This window comes from Gracilinanus agilis, chromosome 1 (assembly GCF_016433145.1).
Source record: "Gracilinanus agilis isolate LMUSP501 chromosome 1, AgileGrace, whole genome shotgun sequence".
NCBI lineage: Eukaryota > Metazoa > Chordata > Mammalia > Didelphimorphia > Didelphidae > Gracilinanus > Gracilinanus agilis.
This window is the reverse complement of record NC_058130.1, coordinates 165,729,736-165,752,172: the sequence shown is the minus strand read 5'-3', so window position 1 is coordinate 165,752,172 and position 22,437 is coordinate 165,729,736. Positions and strand designations below refer to the sequence as shown.

Below are 22,437 nucleotides of genomic sequence, written 5' to 3'. Positions count from 1 at the left end.
GTATGAGCAGGGAAAAACTAGGAAGTAACTTTCTCCATTGATCTCCAACACCTTCAGGCTTTCCTTCTCTTTCAGAAGGATTTATGTAGAAGGAAAGACAAAGAACTAATTCCCTTTATTCACATAGATACATGGCAATAATAGCCTACTCTCCAAGTTTCCTCTCCCTCAGACATCCATTGTGTACACACACACACACACACACACACACACACACACACACACACACGTTAGGAGGCTTATACAGGTACGTGTCCAAACAACCGCAGGTGTGTAGCCATCAGAAAGCCCGTGCTCCCCAGCTGATTCACAGCTCACTTCCTGCACATAGGCATACAAACACACACATGTACAGAAACACACCTCACCTTGCCTCAGGTGTATTTCAGTATATGTCCCTTATGGCCCCAGATGTTTGGGAGGGAAGTCTGTTCCCCTTATGCAGAGCCAGGTTGGGGTGGGAAAGGGACGATGTTGCATGAACTCCATAACTAAGGAGTCGTTCATCCACACACTTGATAGCAAATGGTAGAGATACTGTGAGTCCCACAAAAATGGACCCTAAACGATAGCCCCTCAGAAGGTGGGTGGTGTTCGAGGGGGATTATTGTCTTTCCAGAACCTCCAGCTGCCTCTCCACATGGGTGCTGATTGTAAAGATCTTACTAAGAGTAAGATCATCCCAAGTTTACTACAGGATTTGAGCCACTGTAAGGAAGCAAAAGAACGAAGTAATTAGAGGAAGGTAGTCCTGGCCCATCTTTGGACTCCCTGGCCACATCCCAAAGGAAAACATCTTAAATGTTCCAGCAAAGAAGACCAAAGCTGGAAAAGATAGGGAGGGGAGCTAAGTATTTTTCTCCTCCCACCCCAAGCCCTAGTGCTTCAGGTCCTATCTGCTCCTTCTCTCTCCTATTTATCTCCCACTTTTAGCCAAATCATTCTCCCCTCTTTCCCCACGTCACACTATGCTTGATGCCTTACCTATTCCTTTTCTCCTATTCACATCTTACTGGTCCCACCAGGTCCTGCTCAAATTCACCATTAAGCATTCCCTGACTATTCCAGCTCACATTGACCTTAACCTTTCCCACCTTCTCCGATCTGAACCATACATTCATCCTTGATCACACACTGTTCCATCCCATTCTCTGTTCAATTTCTTATTGTTCCCAAGCAAACTGAACTACCTAAGGGCAGAAACTATCCATTCTATTTCCTTCTTGCTATAGCCTAGCGCAAGGCTAGGTATGCAGAATTCCAAACATACTTGTTTGATCACAGGAATGATCTTCAGAGTCCTCTTCCCAATCTCCTGACCCTCCCCAATACCACAGGTGACTGTGAAGCCTGACCAAAAAACTGAGGCAAAAGATTAAGGGGACAGAGCTGAGATCCTGAAAGGGGACGAGTTTGGAGAATAGAGATATATTCAGCCTCATTGTTCTAGCCCCAAATCTGGGGAACTAGTCCTCTAGTTGGAAAGGACACCCATCCACTTGGCTATGTTTTAGGAGAAAGAGCCAAAGGTCAGGGATTGGCTGAGTGAGATTTCCCAGGAGGACGGGAACTTGGAACTGAAAACCCAAGGGAAAGATCTGAATAGGGGAGATGTGATACAGAGAATGGTGAGTCACAAGATCATTAGAGATCAAGGAGGTGACTTAGATGGGAATAAAGATACAGATATGGGGGGGTCCCACCTTTAGAACCATCTCTTCTAAGATACTCACCAGACATGGTCTTCACTTGCACCATAGGAGCCAAGAAACCAGGCTTCGGGGCAGCCCCTTTTCTATTTCCTCTTAGTCTTAGCCTGTAGTGAGCACAGTGAATGAGTTTTCCCCTGAGTCTAGGATATCTCAGTCCTCCCCAGAGGTCAGGGTAGTTGGGTCAGTTGGTAGAGGGGTCAGTGGGACTCAGTATCCCCTAAGAAATGGGGAGGTTGGTCTAGAAATGATCTCTTAAGGTCCCTTCATTTGATCATAGATTAAGAGCCAGATGGCTCTCACCCTTCATTTTACAACTAAGGCTCAGGGTATGACTTGAATCCAGGTCTTCTAACTCCAGAATCAGTGTTCTTCCACCTATACCATAAACCAATATTTTGTAAAAGGGAAAAGCCAGTGGTAGGAGGCACCAAAGGGAGTCCATGGCTAAATCTATAAGAATGGAGTCGGTGGGGTGAGAGAGGCAACTTGAAGGCATTAGATGGTGAGGGCTGGAGTCACTCACCAGAGCAGGAGTGCAAGGGCCCCAGCAGCCAGACCCACAAAGGAGAAGACACCCAGAGAGGCTACCACGGCCACCTGCTCCAGAGGATCCCTGTGGTCTGGTGGTAGAAGGAGAACCCTCATGAGAAGCAGCTTGGCCCCACCTCAGCAGATGGAGGTCCTGGGGGAGTTTGGGGGCAGCCACCCACAACATACTGCCTCTTTGGGGTGTGTCTGTCCCCAGGGGCAGCTGTCTGTGACCACCTTGCCACACCCAGACAGTCAACTCACCCATCAGCGGCTGAGAGTTGGGCTGCAGGGAAGGCTCGGGGAGAACATGTCTCTCTGGCTTCATCTCTGTCTGCGCCTGCACCTTTGTCCGCACCTGCATCTGAGTCTCTGTCTCCACAGGCCTCTCGATGGGTCTGGTGCTTGGGCCGGAGGTAACCAATACTAATGGAGCAAGAGCAGCCTCTGAATTCAGGCAGGGTCTAAATCTGGGAAGCCAGGCCCATGTGCTGGGCTGCTACCCACATCTCCCAGAGCAGGACTTGGTTCCTCCTTCCCTTCATCCTCCTGTACCCAAACATTTCCCCTTCCCCCTCACCAGGGCTTGGGGTCCCCCAGGCCTCCTCGCTCCAGTCGCTCCAAGTGCCAGCATCAAGGAAGTCTCGGGCACTAACACGCACAGCATGGGGCAGCCCAGCCACAGCATCGGTGATCACTTCCTCTAGCCCGGCTGGCTCCACCTGTGGGGTCACAGGGAGGGACCTGGGGACATGGGGCTCTTTGGCAGGAACAACCCATGAGGTGGGGAGGAGGGGCACAGGGAAATAAGCCCCCTGCCCTACGCCAGGTGCTGACTGCTTCATGGGCCCTGGAAATGTCTGCACAGAGCTCTGAGATCTAATCCTGGGCTGCATGGATCAGAGTGGGAGGGTTTCCTGCTCCAGTATCACCAAAGAGAGGAAACCAGTCTGAGGACTGAAAATTGGGGGCAAGGGCCCCCCAGACAGAATGGTGCAGAAAGTCCAGAGGCTCCAGGATGGACCCAGATAATTTACCTGGAGCCCATAAAATGTATGTTGTCTGTGGCCAGGTCTGAAATTAGCTTAGAAGCTGGAAAATCTAGAAGTCTCAAGTGTTAGTGGTAGAAGGGAGTGAAAAACATATATCAGGGAGTCCTTGGTAGAGGCTATTCCCCTCCCTTTACAGATTGGGAAACTGATTCCCAGAGAAGTGATTTGCCTAAGAAAACACAGAACATTGTTGGTCAAGCTCAGATTCCATCTGGCAGGCTTCTCAGCTCCCAATTAAGGGCTCTTCTAATTGACCTGCAAATCAACGCCTCTAATTCTTTCTTGGCATCATTCTATGTTAGGGTGGAGGCAGGTAGGATAGGTGCTCAACGAGCCTAGCAAATATTTTTAACAATTCAGTAGCAGCTATAAGCCACCATCCACTTGTAAACTCCAAAGAGCTGAGAGATGGAGACTGAATCAGGTGGGATGGCCTCAAATGTCATCATACTCCTGGTCCTTCCTGGATGGGATGCCACCGAGTACAGAACACAATACAAGTCGAGGTATACACAATAGGCTGAGCCCTCAGGGAGAGGAGGTTCAGATAAAAGAAGATAAGGATCCTAAGCCATAAGGACTCCCAGAGCAGAGGGCACCTACCCTGTGGAAAAGGCTTAAGTGTTTTTGCCTCCATTCCATTCCTTCGCCAGGTCCCCCTTACCTTGGACCAGACTAAATCCCCCATCCCATGTTTTCTCTTACCATGGACCAGGTCAGGTGGCGCACAGGGCGGTACTGCAGTCGAAACTTGAGCAGAAAATGGGGTTGGAGGGGCCAAGAGTTTGGATAGGCCCAGCTGACCAATAGGCGTCGGGGAGCCCCAGGAACTGGTTCCACTCGAAGTCCCTGGGGTGGGTCCGGCCTTACTGTAAACATAGAGGATGGGCTCAGGATCAGTGGGGGCGGGAAGCTCCTCCTGGCTACCTCTTACACTCTACTCTGCCCCAACAGCTGAGAGATGGAGGCTGGGAATGGGGGAGGTGGTGGTAGGCCGATCAGAGATAAGGACAGAATGACTTTACTGATGTGCTGGGAGTGGTCTTTGTGGGAGGGAGAGGTCCAATTGTGTGTGAAGGGTCTATAATTGGGCACTGTCAGATAGACTGCATTTAGAGGCTTGAGAATTGGGCAACGGCTCTCTACCTAGTTGGGAGTTGTAACACGTATCTATGTATGTAATATATATCAATGGTATATACGTGTGTGTCTAGCTTCACTGTGTATTTAATGTTTCATGTCTTGGGGTGAGTATAGAGTAGGTGCCCCCCCAAGGCTTTGATCCTCTTCTCTTCACCCTCTATAGAACTTGACTTGGTGAATCAGCTCTCATGGATCCAATGACCATCCATCAGTGCAGATGATTCTTTAATCTGCTTGTACAGCCCTAATCTCTCTCCTAACCTCCAGCTCACATCTCCAACTGCCGTCTAGATGTCTCAAATTGTATGTCACATAGAAATCTCAACTCCGCAGATCCAAATCTGAAGTCTTTTCCCTGGAAGCCCTCCTCTCTTTCCAACTTCCCTACTACCGTCCAGAGTACCGTTGTACTGTCAGTATGAGGACAACCTAAGCCTCACCCTTGACTCCTTACTGTCCCTAGCCTCCCCATATCCAATCAGTTGTCAAGTCCTAGAGATTCATCTTCATGTCACCTCTTGCATAAACCCCTTCTCTCTTCTGAAGAAAAGCCTCTGCAGGCCATCACCTCACACCTGAACTGTTGCAATAGCCTGATAGTTGGTCTCTGCCTCAAGTCTCTCTCCTTTCTAGTCCATCTTCCATTCATTTGTCAAATGATCTTCCTTAAGTTCAGGTCTGACCACATCACTCTCCTTTGGGGTAAGCTCTGGTGGCTCTCTAGTACTTCCAGGATCAAATAGAAGATTCTCCATTTGACTTTTAAAGCCTAACTTGACCCTTCCCTACCTTTCCAGTCTCCTTATTCTCCTCCCACTCCACAATCCAGTGACACCTCATTGCTGCTTCTCATGTATAAAATTCCATTTCCCTTCAGAAAAAAAAAAAAAAACCAAGAGTAGCAAGGTTGCTTAGTACTTAGCCATGCCTGGAGATGGGAGGTCTTGGGTTCAAATTTGACCATAGACACTTCCTAGTTATGTTACCCTGGGCAAGTCATTTGACCCCAATTGCCAAGCTCTTATCACTCTTTTGCCTAGGAACTGATACTTGGTATTGATTCTAGGACAGAAGGTAAGGTTTAAAAAAAAAAAACACCTTTCCTTTCAATCTTGGTGCCTTCCCTCAGAGACTCCCCAATTTAACCTGCATAGATCTTATTTGTGCCTTTTTATTTGCATGTTTCCCCCATTACACCGAGCTCTTGAGGACAAGGACTAGTTTTTGCCTTTATGTGCCCATTACTTAGCACAGAGTCTGGCACACAGGTACTTAATGAATCCATGTTGACTGACTGGCTAAAATGTATTTCAAACTTTATAATAGATTCATTATTCCATTAGTATAAGCACTCTACCTATCAACAAAGATTCCAAAATGTCTTAGGAGACTGAGAGGCTCCACTCTCTCCTCATAAATTGTGACCAAAAAAGTCAGGAGGTGGTTAAGCATCGAGTAATTAACTTTGTGGAATTTATAAAGGCTGGATCTCCAACTACAAATACATGGGGTATCTCTGAGCCTGTGTGTGAAACCTTTTCTTATTAAGAGCTGTCAAAGCTTGTACTCAACTGACATAGCCTCTAGGAATATGGGGTCTCCTCCATGACAATGAAAGGCATCAGAGGAGGACTTTAACAGAGAAAATCATGTAGTATCAGAATGTAATTAAGGTGGGGACAGCTGGGTAGCTCAGTGGTTTGAGAATCAGGCCTAGAGACCAGAGGTCCTAGGTTCAAATCTGGCCTCAGACACTTCCCAGCTGTGTGACCCTGGGCAAGTCAACTTGACCCCCACTGCCCATCCTTACCACTCTTCCACCTGAGCCAATACACAGAAGTTAAGGGTTTAAAAAAAAAAAAAAAGAATGTAATTAAGGGATCTGGGGAAGAATTTCAACTCCCTCCACTGGTCCTGTGTCTAGGGGAAAGAAAGAAAACCTTAGGGAATAGGTAGAACCAATAACCAAAACCATCTCTAGATATGAGTTGGTATAATGGAAAGCATGCTGAGTTTTGAGTCAGAAGAATTAGGTTCAAATTCTGGCTCTGTTTCTTACTATCTGTGTGAACAAATTATGCAGCTTCTCTAGGTCTGTTTCATGGAAAATGAGAGGGTTGGAAAAGGCCTCAAGTCTCTTTTGGTTCTATGATCTGTTATTCACCTTCAGTGTCCTACAGATAAATGGCCAACTATAGACTAAAACAACTTAGTGTGTTGTCCCTGTGCCAGTGTGGGCTTGGAAAGAGGAAAAGGCAGGGAGGAAGGATGCTTCTGGTTCTTGAAAAGAGACGGCAAAATACAAAAGTGGTATTTAGGTCAAAAATTGCTATTGAGATTAAGTAAAGGACTCAGAACACTCAGGACAAAAGGTAGAAAACTCAGTGGGCATGATGAGCTGATGAAAGGGCTTAAAAAAAAACAACCCAAACTTTATTAATAGAGTTAAGAGTAATTGGTCAGGAATAAGGGCAGTATGCTATGGTTCAGAGGCAGAGACCCATAAGAAATAATACAAAGTGCTGCAGTTACAAAAGTAAAAGCAAGGTCAATCAAAGAAGGGCATGAAGCCCAGAGGAGTAATCTTTAGGGCCAAAGAAGAATCTAGAAGAGAAAACTAGAAGATCCAGAGAATACAGCACTGGGATTGGAGACAGGAAGACCTGAATTCAAATTGGACATCAGATACCATGTGATTTTAGGCAAATCACTTAATCTTGTTCTGTTTCCTCAACTGTAAAATAGGCATAATAGAACTTACCTCCCAAGGTTGTGTAAGGATCAAATGAAATATTTCTAAAGTATAGCACAGTGTCTGGCACTTGACAGGCACTTAAATATGGTTTCTTTTCTTTTCTGAACAGGAACTAAGGTAAGACCCACAGTAGTCAGGGAGGCTTCCGAGCAGAGATGAAGCCTAGCTTGGAGCTAAAGGCAGGGGAAAAGGCTCACAAGGAGGTGGAACTAGACAGTGCCCTTTAAAGGGACTTGGGCTCACCTTGGGCAAAGCAGCTGTATCTACTGGAGGAAACTAGAGGCAGAGTGATATACTTGGGGAGAACACTGGACTCAGAATTAATAGGAGATTGAAGTTGGAATCCTAGTTCTGATACATACTGAGAACCTCAGTGTTCTCCTCTGAAAAATGGCAATAATGACCTCTGTACTACCTATCTCACGGGACCGAGGAAAGCACTTAAACTTAAAGCCCCATAAAAATGAGAGTTATAAAATAATAGAGGATCGCAGTGCCTGGCAGTTAAATTTGTTGTTTGGTCATGTCAGTCCTGTCCAACTCTTCATGACCCCATTTGGGGTTTCTTGGCAAAGTTACTGGAATGGTTTGCCATTTCCTTCTCCAGATCACTGTACAGATGAGGAAACTTAGGCAAACAGGGATAAATGACTTGTCCAAGGTTGCCTGGCTAGTGTCTGAGGTCAGATTTGAACTTGGGAAGATTGCTGATTCCAGGCTTAGCACTCTATCCACTGTGCCACCTAGCTTCCTTTGCCCTTAAATAGTAGGCACTTAAATATTTAGTTTTTTTTGTCTTTATCCAGGAACCAAGGTAGGACTCACAACAGGAATAAACAGAGGATCAAATCCCTGTCCTCCATAACTCAGTCTATTTGGGGTATGCTTGTGGTTTGATTTTATTCACTTTCATTTATTAGTAACCCTTCCCTATGAAACCTCCATCTTGTAAGGGGTCTATAAAAGGAAGAATCTAAATCACTACAGAACTTAGGGCCTTACAAAGTGACCTAGTGAGTGGCCTGGTGTGGTTGCAGTGATAAGAACCCTTAAGCAGAGAGAAAAGAGGTGGGGGGGATGCCAAAGTCAGCCAGCTCCTGCCTAGGGCTTGGCAGCAGTGAGTATTGCTCCAGGAGCATCCAGTGAAGGTGAGATGTAGTTTAGGGTTCACTAAGAGGTCAATATTTTGACAAGTTGGGGTCAGTTAAGAAGATATAATGTAGGAGCAGCTAGGTGGCTCAGTGGACTAAGCCAGATCCAGAGATGGGAGTTTCTGGATTCAAAGCTGGCCTCGGATACTTCCTAGCTATGTGACCCTGGGCAAGTCATTTAACCCCCATTGCCTAGCCTTTACCATTCTTCTGCCCTGGAACCAATACACAATACTGATTCCAAAACAGAAGGTAAAAGAATATGTTGTGTACCAATGGAGTCAGTGGAAGGATCAGTGTCTGAGGAGAATCATAAAGGCTAATATGGAGGTCAGAGGAGAATTATCCAAAAACATACTATCCTGATAAGGTCAGTTTTTGCAAGGAGGAGTCCTAGGGGTCCCTTGTGGGTGGGTATTGGTAATCTAATCATCATGTAAGAATCGTAGGAAGATTGCTGACATTTTCTGAAGAATAATTGGTTAGTATGCCTGCAGTATCTGTCTTTTTATGGGAATAGTATGAAAGGATCATTCATAGATGCACTGGGACGGGGCAATGTTTAGATGGTTCCTAATAGAAATCAATGCACAATGGATAGCATGCCAGGCCCAGAGTCAGAGGAACCCGAGTTTAAATCTGGCATCAAGACACTTCCTAGGGGGCAGCTGGGTAGCTCAGTGGATTGAGAGTCAGGCCTAGAGACCAGAGGTCCTAGGTTCAAATCCGGCCTCAGACACTTCCCAGCTGTGTGTCCCTGGGCAAGTCACTTGACCCCCATTGCCCACCCTTACCACTCTTCCACCTAAGAGCCAATACACAGAAGTTAAGGGTTAAAAAAAAAAAAGACACTTCCTAGCTGTGTGACCCCAGGCAAGTCACTTAACCCCAATTACCTAGCCCTTATTGGCTCATCTGCCTTGGAACCAATACTTGGTATCAATTCTAAGACAGAAGGTAAGGGTTAAAAAAGTCAATGCTAGGGGATAATGGACAGGAGACTGTGTGTGATGACAGAGTTAAGACAATTAGGTATCAGCAGAATTCTGGATTTAGAATTAGGAAGACATGATTTCAAATCCTGTCTCAAACACTTCCTAGCTGGGGAACCCTAGAAAAAAAACATTTATCCTCTCTAAGCCTCAGTTTCCTCATCTTTAAAATGAGGGGGTTGGACTCTGATGGCTTCTAAGGCCCCTACTAGCTTTACATCTATAAATCTGGGAGTGTCAGTTTTTGAGGGAATCACATGAGGTCACTCCATGCTATATTAGTCACTGAGGTCACTCTTAAATGTGTTGTTGGTGATCAGGGTCGGAGTAATAGGCTTGCTTATTCATGGATGTTCTGTGTATTAACCAGGGTCAGCATTTGTGGGGTGTCATTCACAGATGTTTTGTGAGAGAAGACAATATTTTAGGTGGCATCCAAGGGGCTTACTCACAGATACTTTGCATGCTCACATCCAGTAGGCGGGCACTGGCCCCCAGGGGGTTCACCTCGGTCACATTAATCCGATATTGGCTCCAGAACTCAGAACCATGGACCACACACCGGGTAGCCCCAGGAAGTTCTGCTAAGCACGGTTGGGGCTCTGCAGATAGCGCTGGCCTAAATATTAGGGGGAAGGGCACAGTGAGCATCAGGAATACCAGTCACACTAGGGACTCCACATAAAGGCTCAGCTCAGCCTGTGAAACTCTCTGCCCATATCACCCTTCTCCACAGAGTCCACCAGGGAATAAGAGAGGATTGGGGCTTCTTACCTTCCTCTTTCTGTTCCAAGAATGATTTTCTTCCTGTGCAAGAAGGAAGGAGAGAAGGGATACCTTGGTTATACCTCTGGGCTGCCAGAGGAAGGGAAATCTCCCCAGTCACTACAACTTCCTCATTGGCATTTCCCTACCTGAAGACCCTTCATAATGAGGTCCCAGAGGTAGTCTGTCTACCCCCTATTTTCCCTTTTCCCCGTACCCCCCGGGGCCATTCCATCCATGCTCACGCACCTGTAGGAAGTAATGTATCGTGTGGGGAGGCCACTGACCCGGCTGGGGCTCCAGGAACAGGAGAAATTCTCATAGTCTGATGCCCGACAGGAAACCATGGGACGAGATGGGGGGTCTGTGGGGATGGGACAGGAGCTGGGGGATGCCAGGGAGGCATCAATCACTCCACTCCGAAATTCCTCCTTGCTATGGTCCCACCTCTTTCCAGTCCTTTGAAGTCCCACTCAACTCCATCCCCACCTCCCCATCAGGGTCACTCATGCCATCCTTTAGGTTATTACAATTACCACCACTCACAGCCTAGTTGAAGCGTCACAGAGCCTCTGGTATCCCCATCCTGGGATTGACAGATATAGGTGCCCTCGTCTTGGCTATCTACCTGCTCCAGGACCAGTTCCTGTCGTCCCAACCCTAACTCTGACCTCGATGTCCCCTGGAGTGCATGGCCATCTGCTCGGTGCCAGGAAACCAGTGTCCTGAAGATATAAGGTATGGGTGGGGAAGGGTTGAAGACAGAGCAGGATGGAGTTGGAGAAGGAGCATGGGTGAAGTTAGGAGAATCAAGGTATAAACTTTAAGCACCTACTATGTGCCAGGCACCATGCTAGGTGCTGGACAAGGAATAAAAGGTCAAGTGCAGAAGTCAATGCATCCTCTACCCGAGCCCACCCCGTTCCCTCAGCTCCTGCCTCCATATCCCACCCCTTCATTCCATGAAGATAAGAGAAAGTTATGATGGAAGCTGGAGGACAATCAGGATTAACAAGAGATAAGTGAGTTGAGACACTTACCCAGGAGTCACTCCTGGACACAAAAGCACAATGGTCTCTCCAAGTTGCCCGTACTGGACCCCTGCCAGTGGGGATGGTATGAATTCTGAGGAGAAAGCCTCCCCATGCTGACTCTTGAGCCCTCCCCCAATTCCCTCCCGTATCAGAGAATGGTGGTTGCTGGGGATTCTAGGCATTGGGCATCAGCTCTCAGGTTCTAGGGTCACATTCCTAGGGAACACAGGTTGGGGGCCCCAGTTTCATCCTGACTCAAAGGTCAGATAACTCCATTAGGTCAGTAGTTGGGGACCCTGATCTGAGCCATGCTTTCTCACCTGGGGGACCCCAGGTCTCAGGGTCAATGGAAGAGACAGACACTAGGGCTGCAGCCACAGTCACCAGGACCCTGCCCAGCCCAGAGCAACTGCTGCTCATCTGGAAAGAGAATGAGGTATAGGGTCATCTCCAGAGAAGGGACTCTCTGGGACCCCAGCCACCAGGAGTGCCATTTTCTCCTAGGTATCATTCCTTCCTCCGATCTGTCCAGGATCTGATCAGTTCCCAGGAGGGAAACTAAGGTCGAAAGTAGAAAACTGAGAGGAACTTTCATTTTCTGGGGCAAAGGGACAGAGCATACAAAGGAACTGGCATACATGCAATGACACACACAAGAGTACTGCCACACTCACATATATAAAGGCAGAAACACAAATTCACAAAAATACACATGTACATATTTGATATATGCTTGTACACTGAGGCAGACTCATATACTCATAGTAGTCCTACCCCCTCTTCACCACCACCCCTACCCCCCAACCCAGCCCCTAGGAGCCCCAGTTCTGGGCTTGGGGCCGAGAACAAAAGCCGGAGGCGTTGGGGTCCGTGCCAGACCCTTACCTCCTCCTGACAACCCTTGGCACTGGGGCTAGCTCAGAATTTGGCACTGCTATGGCAGTGGCCCCCCTCTACTCTCACTTGGCCTCTCTCCACTGTTAACCCTTTTCTTCTTGATGCCTGCACCCCAAAAATAGCCAGACCCACTTAAGAAAGAATGGATGTTTGAACCCTTCAACCTAGGAAACTGATGTCTTTGGGAAATAATCTGGACACCCAGGCATCTCTACCCCCATCCCCAACCCATGGTCTGTCAGATAGGGATAAGGAGTGTCCACAGATTGGACGGAGAGCATCGGGGTGCAGCCACATTCTGACCACAACCCTGCTCAAGCCAACCATCATGGGCACTTCATCTTCTCCCATTCTGGGCCAATCTGGTTCTAAACCGACCCTGGGCAACCCTGTCACCCTCTTTTCTTAGTTTTCTTCAGGATCCACTGAAGGAAGGAGCATTAGAGACTTAGGGAGAGGGAGGGGAAGCAGGGGAGGTAAAGGACTAACTAGATCCAGATGCAACAGCTGCTGCCAGAGGCCCAGAGACAAAAGGGTGATTGGGGGAAGGGAGGGGGTACCCTAAGGAAAGAGGAATACAGAATGGAGACAGGGAAGCAAGATTTGGGAGCTACAGCAGAAAGGTGAATTGAGGGTAGTAAAGATGAGTGGGGAAGGGGGGTAGAGAAAAGAGAAGTCCAGAGGAAAGACCAGTTTCAGATATAGGGCACTGGATATATGTAAATGCATGTGTCTCTCTACATGTGCATACACATCTGTGTATTTGTGTTTGAGTGTGTGTGTATGCAGATCCCTTCCCCATGGAGTGGGATATAGGACTTCTATCACATTGCACCCCCTCACCCCTGTTTTTTATTCCCCCCCTACCTTAGGTCCTGGAGCTCCCTGTGTCCATAATCCTGCCTCCTTCCTCCAACCCTCAGCCAGCTCCTGCTCTGCTTCTGTTCTCAGCTCTGAGCTCTGGGAGTTTAAGGCAGCCCCCCTCTCCCTACTTCCCTTAGCCTGGCTCCTCCAATTCCCACCCCCTTCCCCCCCACCATTCCCTGGCAGAAAGTGACTGCCCCTCAGCCAGGCCCCCTTCCCTCCTCCTTCCTCCTACCCCTAGCCCTCGGGGTAAGGCCAGAGCTAAGGAATGGACCAATTCCACAGCCAGGACACTCCCTACCCCCAACCCAATCCTACGGGCTGGAAAGGAAGCCTCAGGTCTACCCTTTCCCTCTGTGCCCCAACTCTTGGAACAAGAATGTTGGGAATGAGTCTGTGAAGAATCTAGTAAGGGTTTCTGTGTGCCCACATGGATGGGTTCATGCATGTGCCCATCGTATGTATGTGTGTACTGAAGGGCAGAAGGGGGAGTGTAAAACAGTTCACATGTTCTATCACCCACCCAACCCCAAACAGATGGGATGTTGGCTTGTCACAGTGGATTTCAGAGAGGGCAGTGCACAAACAGATCTGCACAAATGAAACCATATGACACGCAGGCACACAAATGCAGACACAAAGATGTGTACAGACAAGCACCAATATACATAAGCACTTGGTTACATAGAAACAAACAAGCATGTGCACAGACACACATTCACAGATACCCTGGCACTCAAAAGAACCCGGGGATGAACAGACAACAGAGAAACAAATAAGCAATTCCAGGCAGCCATACCCCTCCTTCCACATGGATAGCCCAGCATAAACAAATGCTGGCATGCACTGTTTCTATGCAGATAATGATCAGATCACAGAGAGAGACAAAGAGACACAGACTCCCCCCAAAACCTCCCCTTTCCCTCTCCTCAGTCCTCCAACTCCAGATGTTTCTCCACAGCTGGGCAGGGCTGCTCCCCAGAGGGTGAGAAGGAAGGGGGAAGGCCTGAGGCTGAGAAAAGTGGACCGAGAGCTCTAGTTTGGCTGATAATCCATCCCCTAAACTCCTCCCTCAGGAAACTCTGGCTAGTCGCAGGCCCGCCCTCCCTCCAAACCCCTCTTCAGGCCCCTCAGTTCTAGCTCAAGCCCTTCTCCCTCCTCTCCTGGGCTCCCCAGTTTACTCTTCTCTCTCTCTGCTGTGCCGGCTGTCGCGCTCTCGTTTTCTCTCTCTGTCTCTCTCTCTGTGTCTCTGTCTCTGGTCATTGGCGTGCCAATCTGGACCCACACGCATATACTAACGCAGACCCAGGCTCACCCACTCATCCCCATTGGCACACTCTCAAGTGGACACATTTACGCATAACATAGTTTGGCTCGCACTCTCCGATCGCAGCCCCCTCGCCAGTTGGGTCCCAGACTTCCCATTTCCCCCATCATAAACAAGATCCTCTTTCCTTTCCCCAGTATCCTTCAAATGTCAATTGGGAAACTCAGATCCTAGGGAATCAGACACAGGGAAAAGGAAGTGACAGAATAGACGCGAAGACACCGAGAAGAGACAAGCCGGCACGTAGAGGCAGTCTGAGCCCTGGGACTTTGGGCTGGGTGGGAAGATAGACCCGCTCTCTAACACCCCAAACACACTCTCCAGACTGGACTGGAGACACGCAGACACGCTCGCACTCTCCACACAGCCGAGAGAACAGCAGCGCAACTGGGCCCGAGGGGCGGCCCCGTTTACACCGTGCCCCCCGCACCACCAGACCGCTCCTCACCTTACGCGGCCTCGCCGCCCGCTCCCTCCTCCGCTACACAGCCTCCGGCCCCCCGCCCCCCAGGGCAGAGCGGGGCCGGATCGAGCCCTCCGGTCCCGGCGGAATTGGGGAATGGGGGTGAAGGGGTGGGCTCTGAGGCCCATTGGAGTCCCGTACTGCCAATCACCGGCCTCCACCCAGGCCCCCACCCCTGCCCGGACACTTCCTGTCCCTGGAGCGGGAGAGGCAGCGGAGTGCTGGGAGGGCGGGAGTCCGGTAATTGGCGATAGAGGAAAGGGGGCTGCCCAGGGAGGGAATGGTCCGAGGCACCTGAGTTGATTCCAGATTCAGATACAGGGAGAGTTGGAATTCTGGAGGTTCGGGAGGACCTTAGCCAGAAGGTATGTCCCCTGATTAGAGATTACGGGAAGGATGAAGGGACTACCCATCCCGTTTTCCCTTTCATACCGAGCAGCCCCAGTGGGGTGTTATACCAACCTATGACTGCTGACAAGATGAGGGGGTGGGAAGGCTGAAACATTCCTGCAAGTTGATGAGGGAACTTGGTTGAGATGGGGCAGCTGCTCGAGATAATGAAGTGGCCAAGTGTAGTGAGGCAGGGGGATTTGAAGGGGTTTCAATAATCTTCCTCCCCAGAGTTCAAACCTCAAAGAAATCCCATTTCCTACTCCCTCTACTTTATGGTATGATTAACAAAGAGTGCCCCGCAGAGAAATGAGGCAAATATGGTGCAGGAGAGAAATGGTCCTAAAATCCATCCTTGGATGTCAAAGCTGAAAAGGAGCCTAGATACCGTTCCTAAGTCATGGGGGACTTATTTTATATTCTGAACCCCTCTGGCAATCTGGTTATGGCTGCGGACCCCGACCTGTCCACATTCATAATTAAGGGAAATCCTACATTTCAGCTGAGGTTGATGAAAATAAATGTATCTTTTCTTCCAAGTTCAGGCCCCCTGAAATCTATCCAGATCCTTGTTAAGAACCCCCAATTTAGCACAAGAAACTCATTTTACATGAGAAAACCAAGAACTAAGGAGGTAAAATTCCTTTCCCAAAATCCAAGTTGAGTTGGCTCCTGAAGCAGAGCCAGAACTTGAGACTTGGAAAGGGCTCATAGCATAGCGGGAACAAATGGTATGATTTTCTTAAAAGATAATCACTTCCTCAAAACCCCTCCCCATTTTACTGATGAGGAAAACCAACCCCTACCCCTCCTTTCTGCATGTCTAGAATTACTACTACTAAGTGGCAGGGTTGGGATTCAGACTAACAACACCTAATCCAAGGATTTTTCCCCACACACACACCACCCTGCCCACAAATCAGAAGTTTGAGCCCTGGACTGGCCATTTGTGTAAATGCACACTCATATTTCCTGTTCTCCCTTCCTCACCGAGCTGTCCTAAGGATTCAGTGAAGTTATCGTGAAAGTGCTTTGTAAAAGTCTGGAATCCTCCCCCACCCCGACCCCCCATACTCCCCTTCAGGGCAGGCTGCCAGAGACACACAGCAGGGTATGTGGCCCCCTTCAGGCTCATAACTGATCTGTGTATCAGTATGCCTGCAGCACGTGGGAGGGCTGGAGAAGCTCTGAGCCATGTGAACACCCATGTGAAGTGTCTGCCAGCAGAGCTGCACCGCCGCCGGCTTGTCTGGGCCCCCTCCCTGAAGGGCTGATACAGGGCCAAGATTTAACAGAACCTGGCTCCAGCATGGCTAGGATTTGATTACCGTCCACCAAAGCTGAGGTGAGGCTGGCCCCCAAGATACAGGGTTCCCCTCAACTCCAGCCAATCCTCAGACCAGAGGCAAGAGCAAATAGCCCACCCCCCAACCCTTCAGAGCAGCCTTGGGAGACAGGGACAAAGGATTTATTTGCCAGCTCAAGACCCCTCCTCCATCCTGTAAGATAAGGGAGCTGACAGCTTCGAAGCATTTCTAATTTTGGACTCCTTCTGGGGGCCACAGTCAGGCAGCATCCTTCGGTCGAAGCCTATAATGATCTTCTGGTAGCGCCCTCAATCGCTGTGCAGCCTAAGAAGAGGGAAAGAGTGGAGGAGGGGAGCACAAGCACTGAAGAGCCTTCCCAATCTCCCGGGATCCTCTTCTTCCTTTCTCTATTACTGCCCCCTCCCAGTAGTTTCACAGACTGACCCTTGGAGTGATGGAAGAGGTTGTTACTAAATATCAGAGGCTAACCTGCTCTGGGGTCAGGTCCCTCTGAGACTGAGCCAGCATCTCATAACCAACCATGAACTTTCGGATAGTGCCTGATCTCAGTAGTGGTGGATAGTAGTGAGCATGGAGTTGCCAATGACTGCAGTCAGCCTCAGCTTCCGGCCCTGTAGGAGCACCTGGGAAGAGAGGGAAATAGGCTAGGTGTGACCAGTCAGTTTACTCCTCTGCAGCACATAAACAGTTTGCTCCAGGACTTAGATGAATTATTGGGGAATGAAGAAAGCAGATTCAGGAAAACAACACACTTAATGCAATAGTAAAAATGGAAAGCACAAAAACCCACAATGAATGGGACACAATTACAATGATGAAGCTTGGTCCTAGAGAAGCTGAAAAACTGTATATCCTCCTCTTCTTTGCAAGGGGAAGAACTATCAATAGAGCATGTTAATTAGATAAACACTCTGTCCAATTCAGTTTTTACATTGGTTGGTTGGCTTTTTACTAAATGGACTTTTTCTTTCAAAATTCTTTATTAATAATTCTTTATAAATTATATAACATATTATATAGATATATAAAATATTAATACTAATTAAAATAAAACAAAAATTAATAATTAATAATAGTAAGAATTCTTTATAAACAAAATGACCTAAGAAAAAGGAGGATATATTCTGAAAAAAGGATGATGTAAAAATAAGTGACTACCATGTTTTTAAAATATTATTTTTTAAAAACCCTTACCTTCTGTTTTAGAATTGATTCCAATATTGATTCCAATGCAGAAGAGCAGTAAGGGCTAGGTAACTGGGGTTAAGTGAATTTGCCCAGGGTCACATAGCTATGAAGTAGCTGAGGCTACAATCAAATCAAGACTTCCTATCTAGCTCTATTTACTGAGCCATCTAGCTGTCTCTAAAAAAAAAAAAAAAAAAAAAAAAAAAAAAGTTTTTTAAACATGCACTGCTCCATGGAAAGCTTAGGACTGCTTTTCTGAGCATGTTTTAAGGAACTAAGCCTCATCTCAGAACAAACTCCCAACATGTTTTGCCTCAGCAAACAGAATGCAGGACAGGATGATGGGAAATGTAGTGAGATAATGGCATCCAAAGACCACAACTCCCAGCATGCATGTCCTGCTCTGCAATACCTAGCTGAAGTATTGGGTCCAGCAGAAACCACAACTCCCAGTATGCCTTACAGTATTAACAGAATAGCTTTGCAAGGTTTGATGGGAGATGTGGTCTTTGCCGGGCAAAATTCAACAGGACTCAAAAGGCAGCTAGAGCTGACACCCAGGTCTCGGTTCTCTCTGGGGTTTAGGTGCTCCTCATGTTCTTGGAGTGGGGATGAACCTTACCATGCCAGCCCATGGAGTAGGGGAAAGATGTCTCAAACAGATTGTCATATTTGGTCAGGAGCTTCTTCATGATGCAGGCCAGATCTAGAACAGAACTCTTATTAACATCGAAACTCAGTACCTAGGACCCACAGAGCCTAGAATTGTAAATTCAGAATCCAAGACATTTAAAACTCAGAATCCAAGCTCTAACTGCTCTGCTCCTTGCCTAGAAAACAGGACCCCATTCCCCAAAGCCAAAAAGGCCTACAATCATACTTTTATTGTTTAGTTTTTTCAGTTGTCAGACTCTTTGTGACCCCCATTGGGGGTTTTCATGGCAAAGATAATGGAGTGGTTTGTCCATTCCTACTCCAGCACATTTACAGATGAGGAAACTGAGGCAAAGATGGTTGAGTAACTTGTCCAGGATCATACAGCTAGTACCTGAGACCATATTTGAACTCAGGAAGATAAGTCTTTCTAGCCCAAGCTTGGTATTCTATATCCATTATACCATTTAGCTTTTCTACTACAATGCTACTACCACTTCCCTATGGGTGTTTTTCAATCATGCCCAACTCTGTGACCCAGAGAACCATACTGTCCATGGGGTTTTCTTGGCAAAGATACAGGAATTGTCATTTCCTCCTCCAGTGGATCAAGGCAAAACGAAATTAAGTCCAAACTTGTCTGGGGTCATACAGCTAGAAGTGTCTGAGGCTAGATTTGAACTCAAGGTCTTCCTGTCTCTAGGCCCAGCACTGTATCCACTGAGCCATCCAGCTGCCCCTAAACACCTCCCTAGGCCCCTCCAAATAACCAAAGGGACAGAGGAAAGTTCCAGAGGAATAGACTAGAGGGAATAGGTAGGGCTCATCTGAGGATGTCAAGTCTTCTCACCATCCCGCTCAGCAGAACTCAGCTCAGGAAGTCTCTTCACATGTCTTCTCGGCAGCAACAAGGTCTGGAAAGGCCAGACAGCCCAGAAGGGCACCAGCACCAGCCAGTGTTCACTTTCTAGGACCACTCGCTCCTGGGGACAGAGAAAGGAGTTGTTGGAGGCCAAGTAGGAGCTAGGGTTCTTAGAAATCAGGAGAAAGTACATGTCTTGGGATCCTAGGGACAGGGATATTCCTCCTGGTCAGGGGAAGGGGGAAAGGGCCTTTTGAGGGCCCAGAGCTGGTCCTGCCTTTGCTTAGTTTTCCTGGCATTCATAATCTATCAACAGAGTTGGGGGCAAAGGGGGAAAAAAGAGGAAACCACTGACTCCTAAGTGGAAGGCTCAGTTTCTGATGTGGGGAATGAAGGTATGTCCTAAATGAGCCCCTCCTAAAGCTTGGGATAGATAAGAGGTGCACCTCAAGTTCCCAACTCCCAACTCACCTTTCTCTCAGCTTCCTGACGCCCATACTCCAGAAGCATGGGGCTTCCATGCTGCTTCTGATAGGCCTGCTGGCTCCGTTCCTCCCGACGAGCCACATCTGGCAAGAAGCTGCTGGCCCACACCTGGAAAGTGGTGCACCTCTTCACTATCCAATCCCCGATATTCTATTATAGCCCTTCTCTCTCTGTCCTTCCTCTACAGGTTATATCCCAAAATCTCTGCACCTCTCTCCCCCAGACCCTTAATTTAGAGGGAAAATAAAATAGGTTGGAATAAGATAGAGGAGAGGAATAAAGGACAAACATTCATCAAGCATTTAATAAGTACCTGCAATGTGCCAAGCACTGTATCAGGTGGCGGACACAACCCCACCCTGACCCCAACAAAACCATCTTGGCCTCAAGGAGCTTACATTCCACCTAAAGACAATGATAATGAGAAATTTACCTGACAGTGGGGATGGGGGTTGGAACAACCCATCATAGCTCCTTTGTTCTCAAAGATCTGGGGGGAAAGGAGAAGAGTTTAGGGGCTGGAGAATCACAGAGATAACATATGCATTACTGGAAGGGACCTCAGAGACCACCTAGTCCAAAAAGTGGTATTCTGGCTACTATTGGAAGACCTTCAATGAGGAGGACTCCACTACCTCCCAAAGCACAGAAAGTTCTTACCTACATCAAGCCTTAATGTGCTTTTCTAGAACCTCCACCCACTGCTACTAGTTCTGACTTCTAAGACCTACCAGACCCTCCCTTCCACCTTACAGCCCTTCCAATACTTGTCCAGGTTACCCTGTTCCCCACAAGGAGAGGGACCTAACAAACCAATCCTAATCTGCAATGAGTCAAGTACCTCCAGAACTCTAACCACCCAAAGCTGTTCCCCTAACACAAGACCCAAATCATCTCCTCTCTTAAGCCCACCCTCCTTTCTCCTGGGACTATAAGTAATGACCTTACTGACCTGGACCCAGGGGTACTTGGAACCCAACTCCTCCGTGACTGAGGCCCATGTATCAATGACAGCTCGGATCTCAGGTATAGACATGAGCGGCAGTGTGATATCAGACCAGGGATGGAAACACAGGACCTTACTAATGGGACGGAGGGAGGAGATGACACAGGGCCTTACTTGGGAGAAAGGAGGAAGGCGGGGAGGTAGGCTCAGACTTAAGGCCTTATTGGGGGGGGGGGGGGCGGGAGGGTGAAAGGCAGAAGAACAACCTGGAGAAGAACAGGCTTGAGGACACCCTCCTCCCAAGCTCAACCCAATACAGGAGATTCTGAGTAGTGTTTGAAGTCATTACCAAACTCCTCGAGCAGCTTCTGCTTGGAACAGGGGGTGATCACTGGGTCCTAGGGAGGATATGAGAGAGAAAAGTCTAAAAAGGAAAAATTAATCACCCCCCAAACCACATTTTTCCCCAGGGGGCAGGGTCTCTATTTACCAGGACTGGGGGCATCAGGCTGCAGGGCAGGGAAGTCATTGTTGAATAGGAAAGTGCCCTCATAGTGGGGATTTACCTGAAAGAGGCAGGAAAGGGAATAAGCATTCATAGAGCACCTACTATGTTGCCAGGCACTCCGAGAGGCAGATTATAAATATGATAGCATTTGATTCTCACAATTCTGGTTGGTAGGTGCTATTTTTATTCTCCATTTTACAAATTAAGAAACCGAGTCAGAGCTAAGCTAGTGTCTGAGGTCACATTTAAACTCTGGTCTTGACTGCTGACCCAGCTATTCTATCCGGTGGGTGAGGCTGACCCAAGGCTCTTGCTCTCCCCTACCCCCAAGCCAATTTAGGGATTTATGAAAGAGGACCAAAAAGGGATCTCTGGAGAGAGCTGAGATGAAAGTGGGAGGAGAGATAGAGACATCTAAGAAGAGCCCAGGGAAAGTCTAAGCCATTTAGCTATTACGGTGAAAAGGGAACAAGCAGCACGGGGGAGGGGGGAGGGATTACCTCTCCATTGCCCCGAGTTGCCCCGGGACAGAGGGGGTTTCGGGGATCATGCCGAGGCACATCATCAGGGGGAAGGGGATCCACCTGCCCCTGCCAGGGGCGCTTCATTCGGTGAGCAGACACCAGCACCCACTCATCCTGCAGTGGGTTGTATCTGATGTGCTGATGCTCTGGAGCAACGGGAAAGGAACCAGTCAGTAACTCCTCCAGGAAGCCCTCCGGGATTGAGCTCCTCCACCGCAGTCCAAAGCTCTCTCCACCCATCCTGACCTGGGGTGGTGGGGAAGGATCCCTGGGTCACCGCAGATCTCTCCCTAGTATGCCGGCCTAGCCAAGGGGTTGTCCTCGTCCCCACCCCTAGGGCAGGGTTCACTTGTACGCCTCCTGGTCCCAAGGACTAGGAACTTCGAGGGCGAGAGAGGGGCCCCTAGGACCGCGAGACCCCAGCCTCCCCCTGCTTCCGCCTCGGCACCGGCCCCAGGCCGCAGCTCCGCCCCTACCGCTAGCCTGGAAGGCCACCTCCTCCAGCGGCCGCCTCTCCTCGGAGTCCCCACCAGGGCCCGCGCTCGCTGCCATGCCGCCACACCAACCAGCCGAGAAGCACTGCCGCACGTAGACCGAGGAACCTGCACGGCCGACTCGTACCTGCCTCGGAAGCCCACCGGACCCCGCCCCTCTCTCTGCCCATTGGCCCCGCGCCAACACGTGACATATGACAGGACCCCTGGACGAATCCGATTGGATTCTGCCTAGAGGCTGGCTCAGACCAGTTCAGTTCGATTCAATTACCTTTCGCAGATTACGAAATTAAAGACTAGAATTTGCTCAGAGGCAGGCTGGTGTAGAAATAAGTAATACACTACTAGCCTTAAGCCTCGTAGATCATATGGAG

At 48.5% G+C, this 22,437-nt stretch overlaps 2 protein-coding genes across 2 annotated transcripts; both read right to left on the bottom strand.

Annotated features, from left to right (window-relative positions):
* Window positions 1–112: 112 nt before the first annotated feature.
* IL11RA (interleukin 11 receptor subunit alpha) lies at window positions 113–14,742 on the bottom strand. Its single transcript, XM_044657262.1, has 13 exons — window positions 14,669–14,742; window positions 11,453–11,552; window positions 11,139–11,199; window positions 10,645–10,823; window positions 10,348–10,462; window positions 10,108–10,140; window positions 9,786–9,952; window positions 3,998–4,161; window positions 2,821–2,962; window positions 2,505–2,666; window positions 2,236–2,332; window positions 1,734–1,816; window positions 113–708 (listed from the first exon to the last, which is right to left on the bottom strand). The coding sequence occupies exons 2-13, from the start codon at window positions 11,550–11,552 to the stop codon at window positions 692–694; spliced, it is 1,320 nt and encodes a 439-aa protein (XP_044513197.1). The 5' UTR covers window positions 14,669–14,742; the 3' UTR covers window positions 113–691.
* A 1,783-nt stretch (window positions 14,743–16,525) lies between these two features.
* On the bottom strand, window positions 16,526–22,169 carry GALT (galactose-1-phosphate uridylyltransferase). The gene is made up of 11 exons (XM_044657261.1): window positions 22,046–22,169; window positions 21,546–21,715; window positions 21,028–21,103; window positions 20,887–20,935; window positions 20,544–20,673; window positions 20,025–20,081; window positions 19,577–19,699; window positions 19,094–19,226; window positions 18,212–18,295; window positions 16,870–17,024; window positions 16,526–16,704 (listed from the first exon to the last, which is right to left on the bottom strand). The coding sequence occupies exons 1-11, from the start codon at window positions 22,119–22,121 to the stop codon at window positions 16,639–16,641; spliced, it is 1,119 nt and encodes a 372-aa protein (XP_044513196.1). The 5' UTR covers window positions 22,122–22,169; the 3' UTR covers window positions 16,526–16,638.
* Window positions 22,170–22,437: the final 268 nt, after the last annotated feature.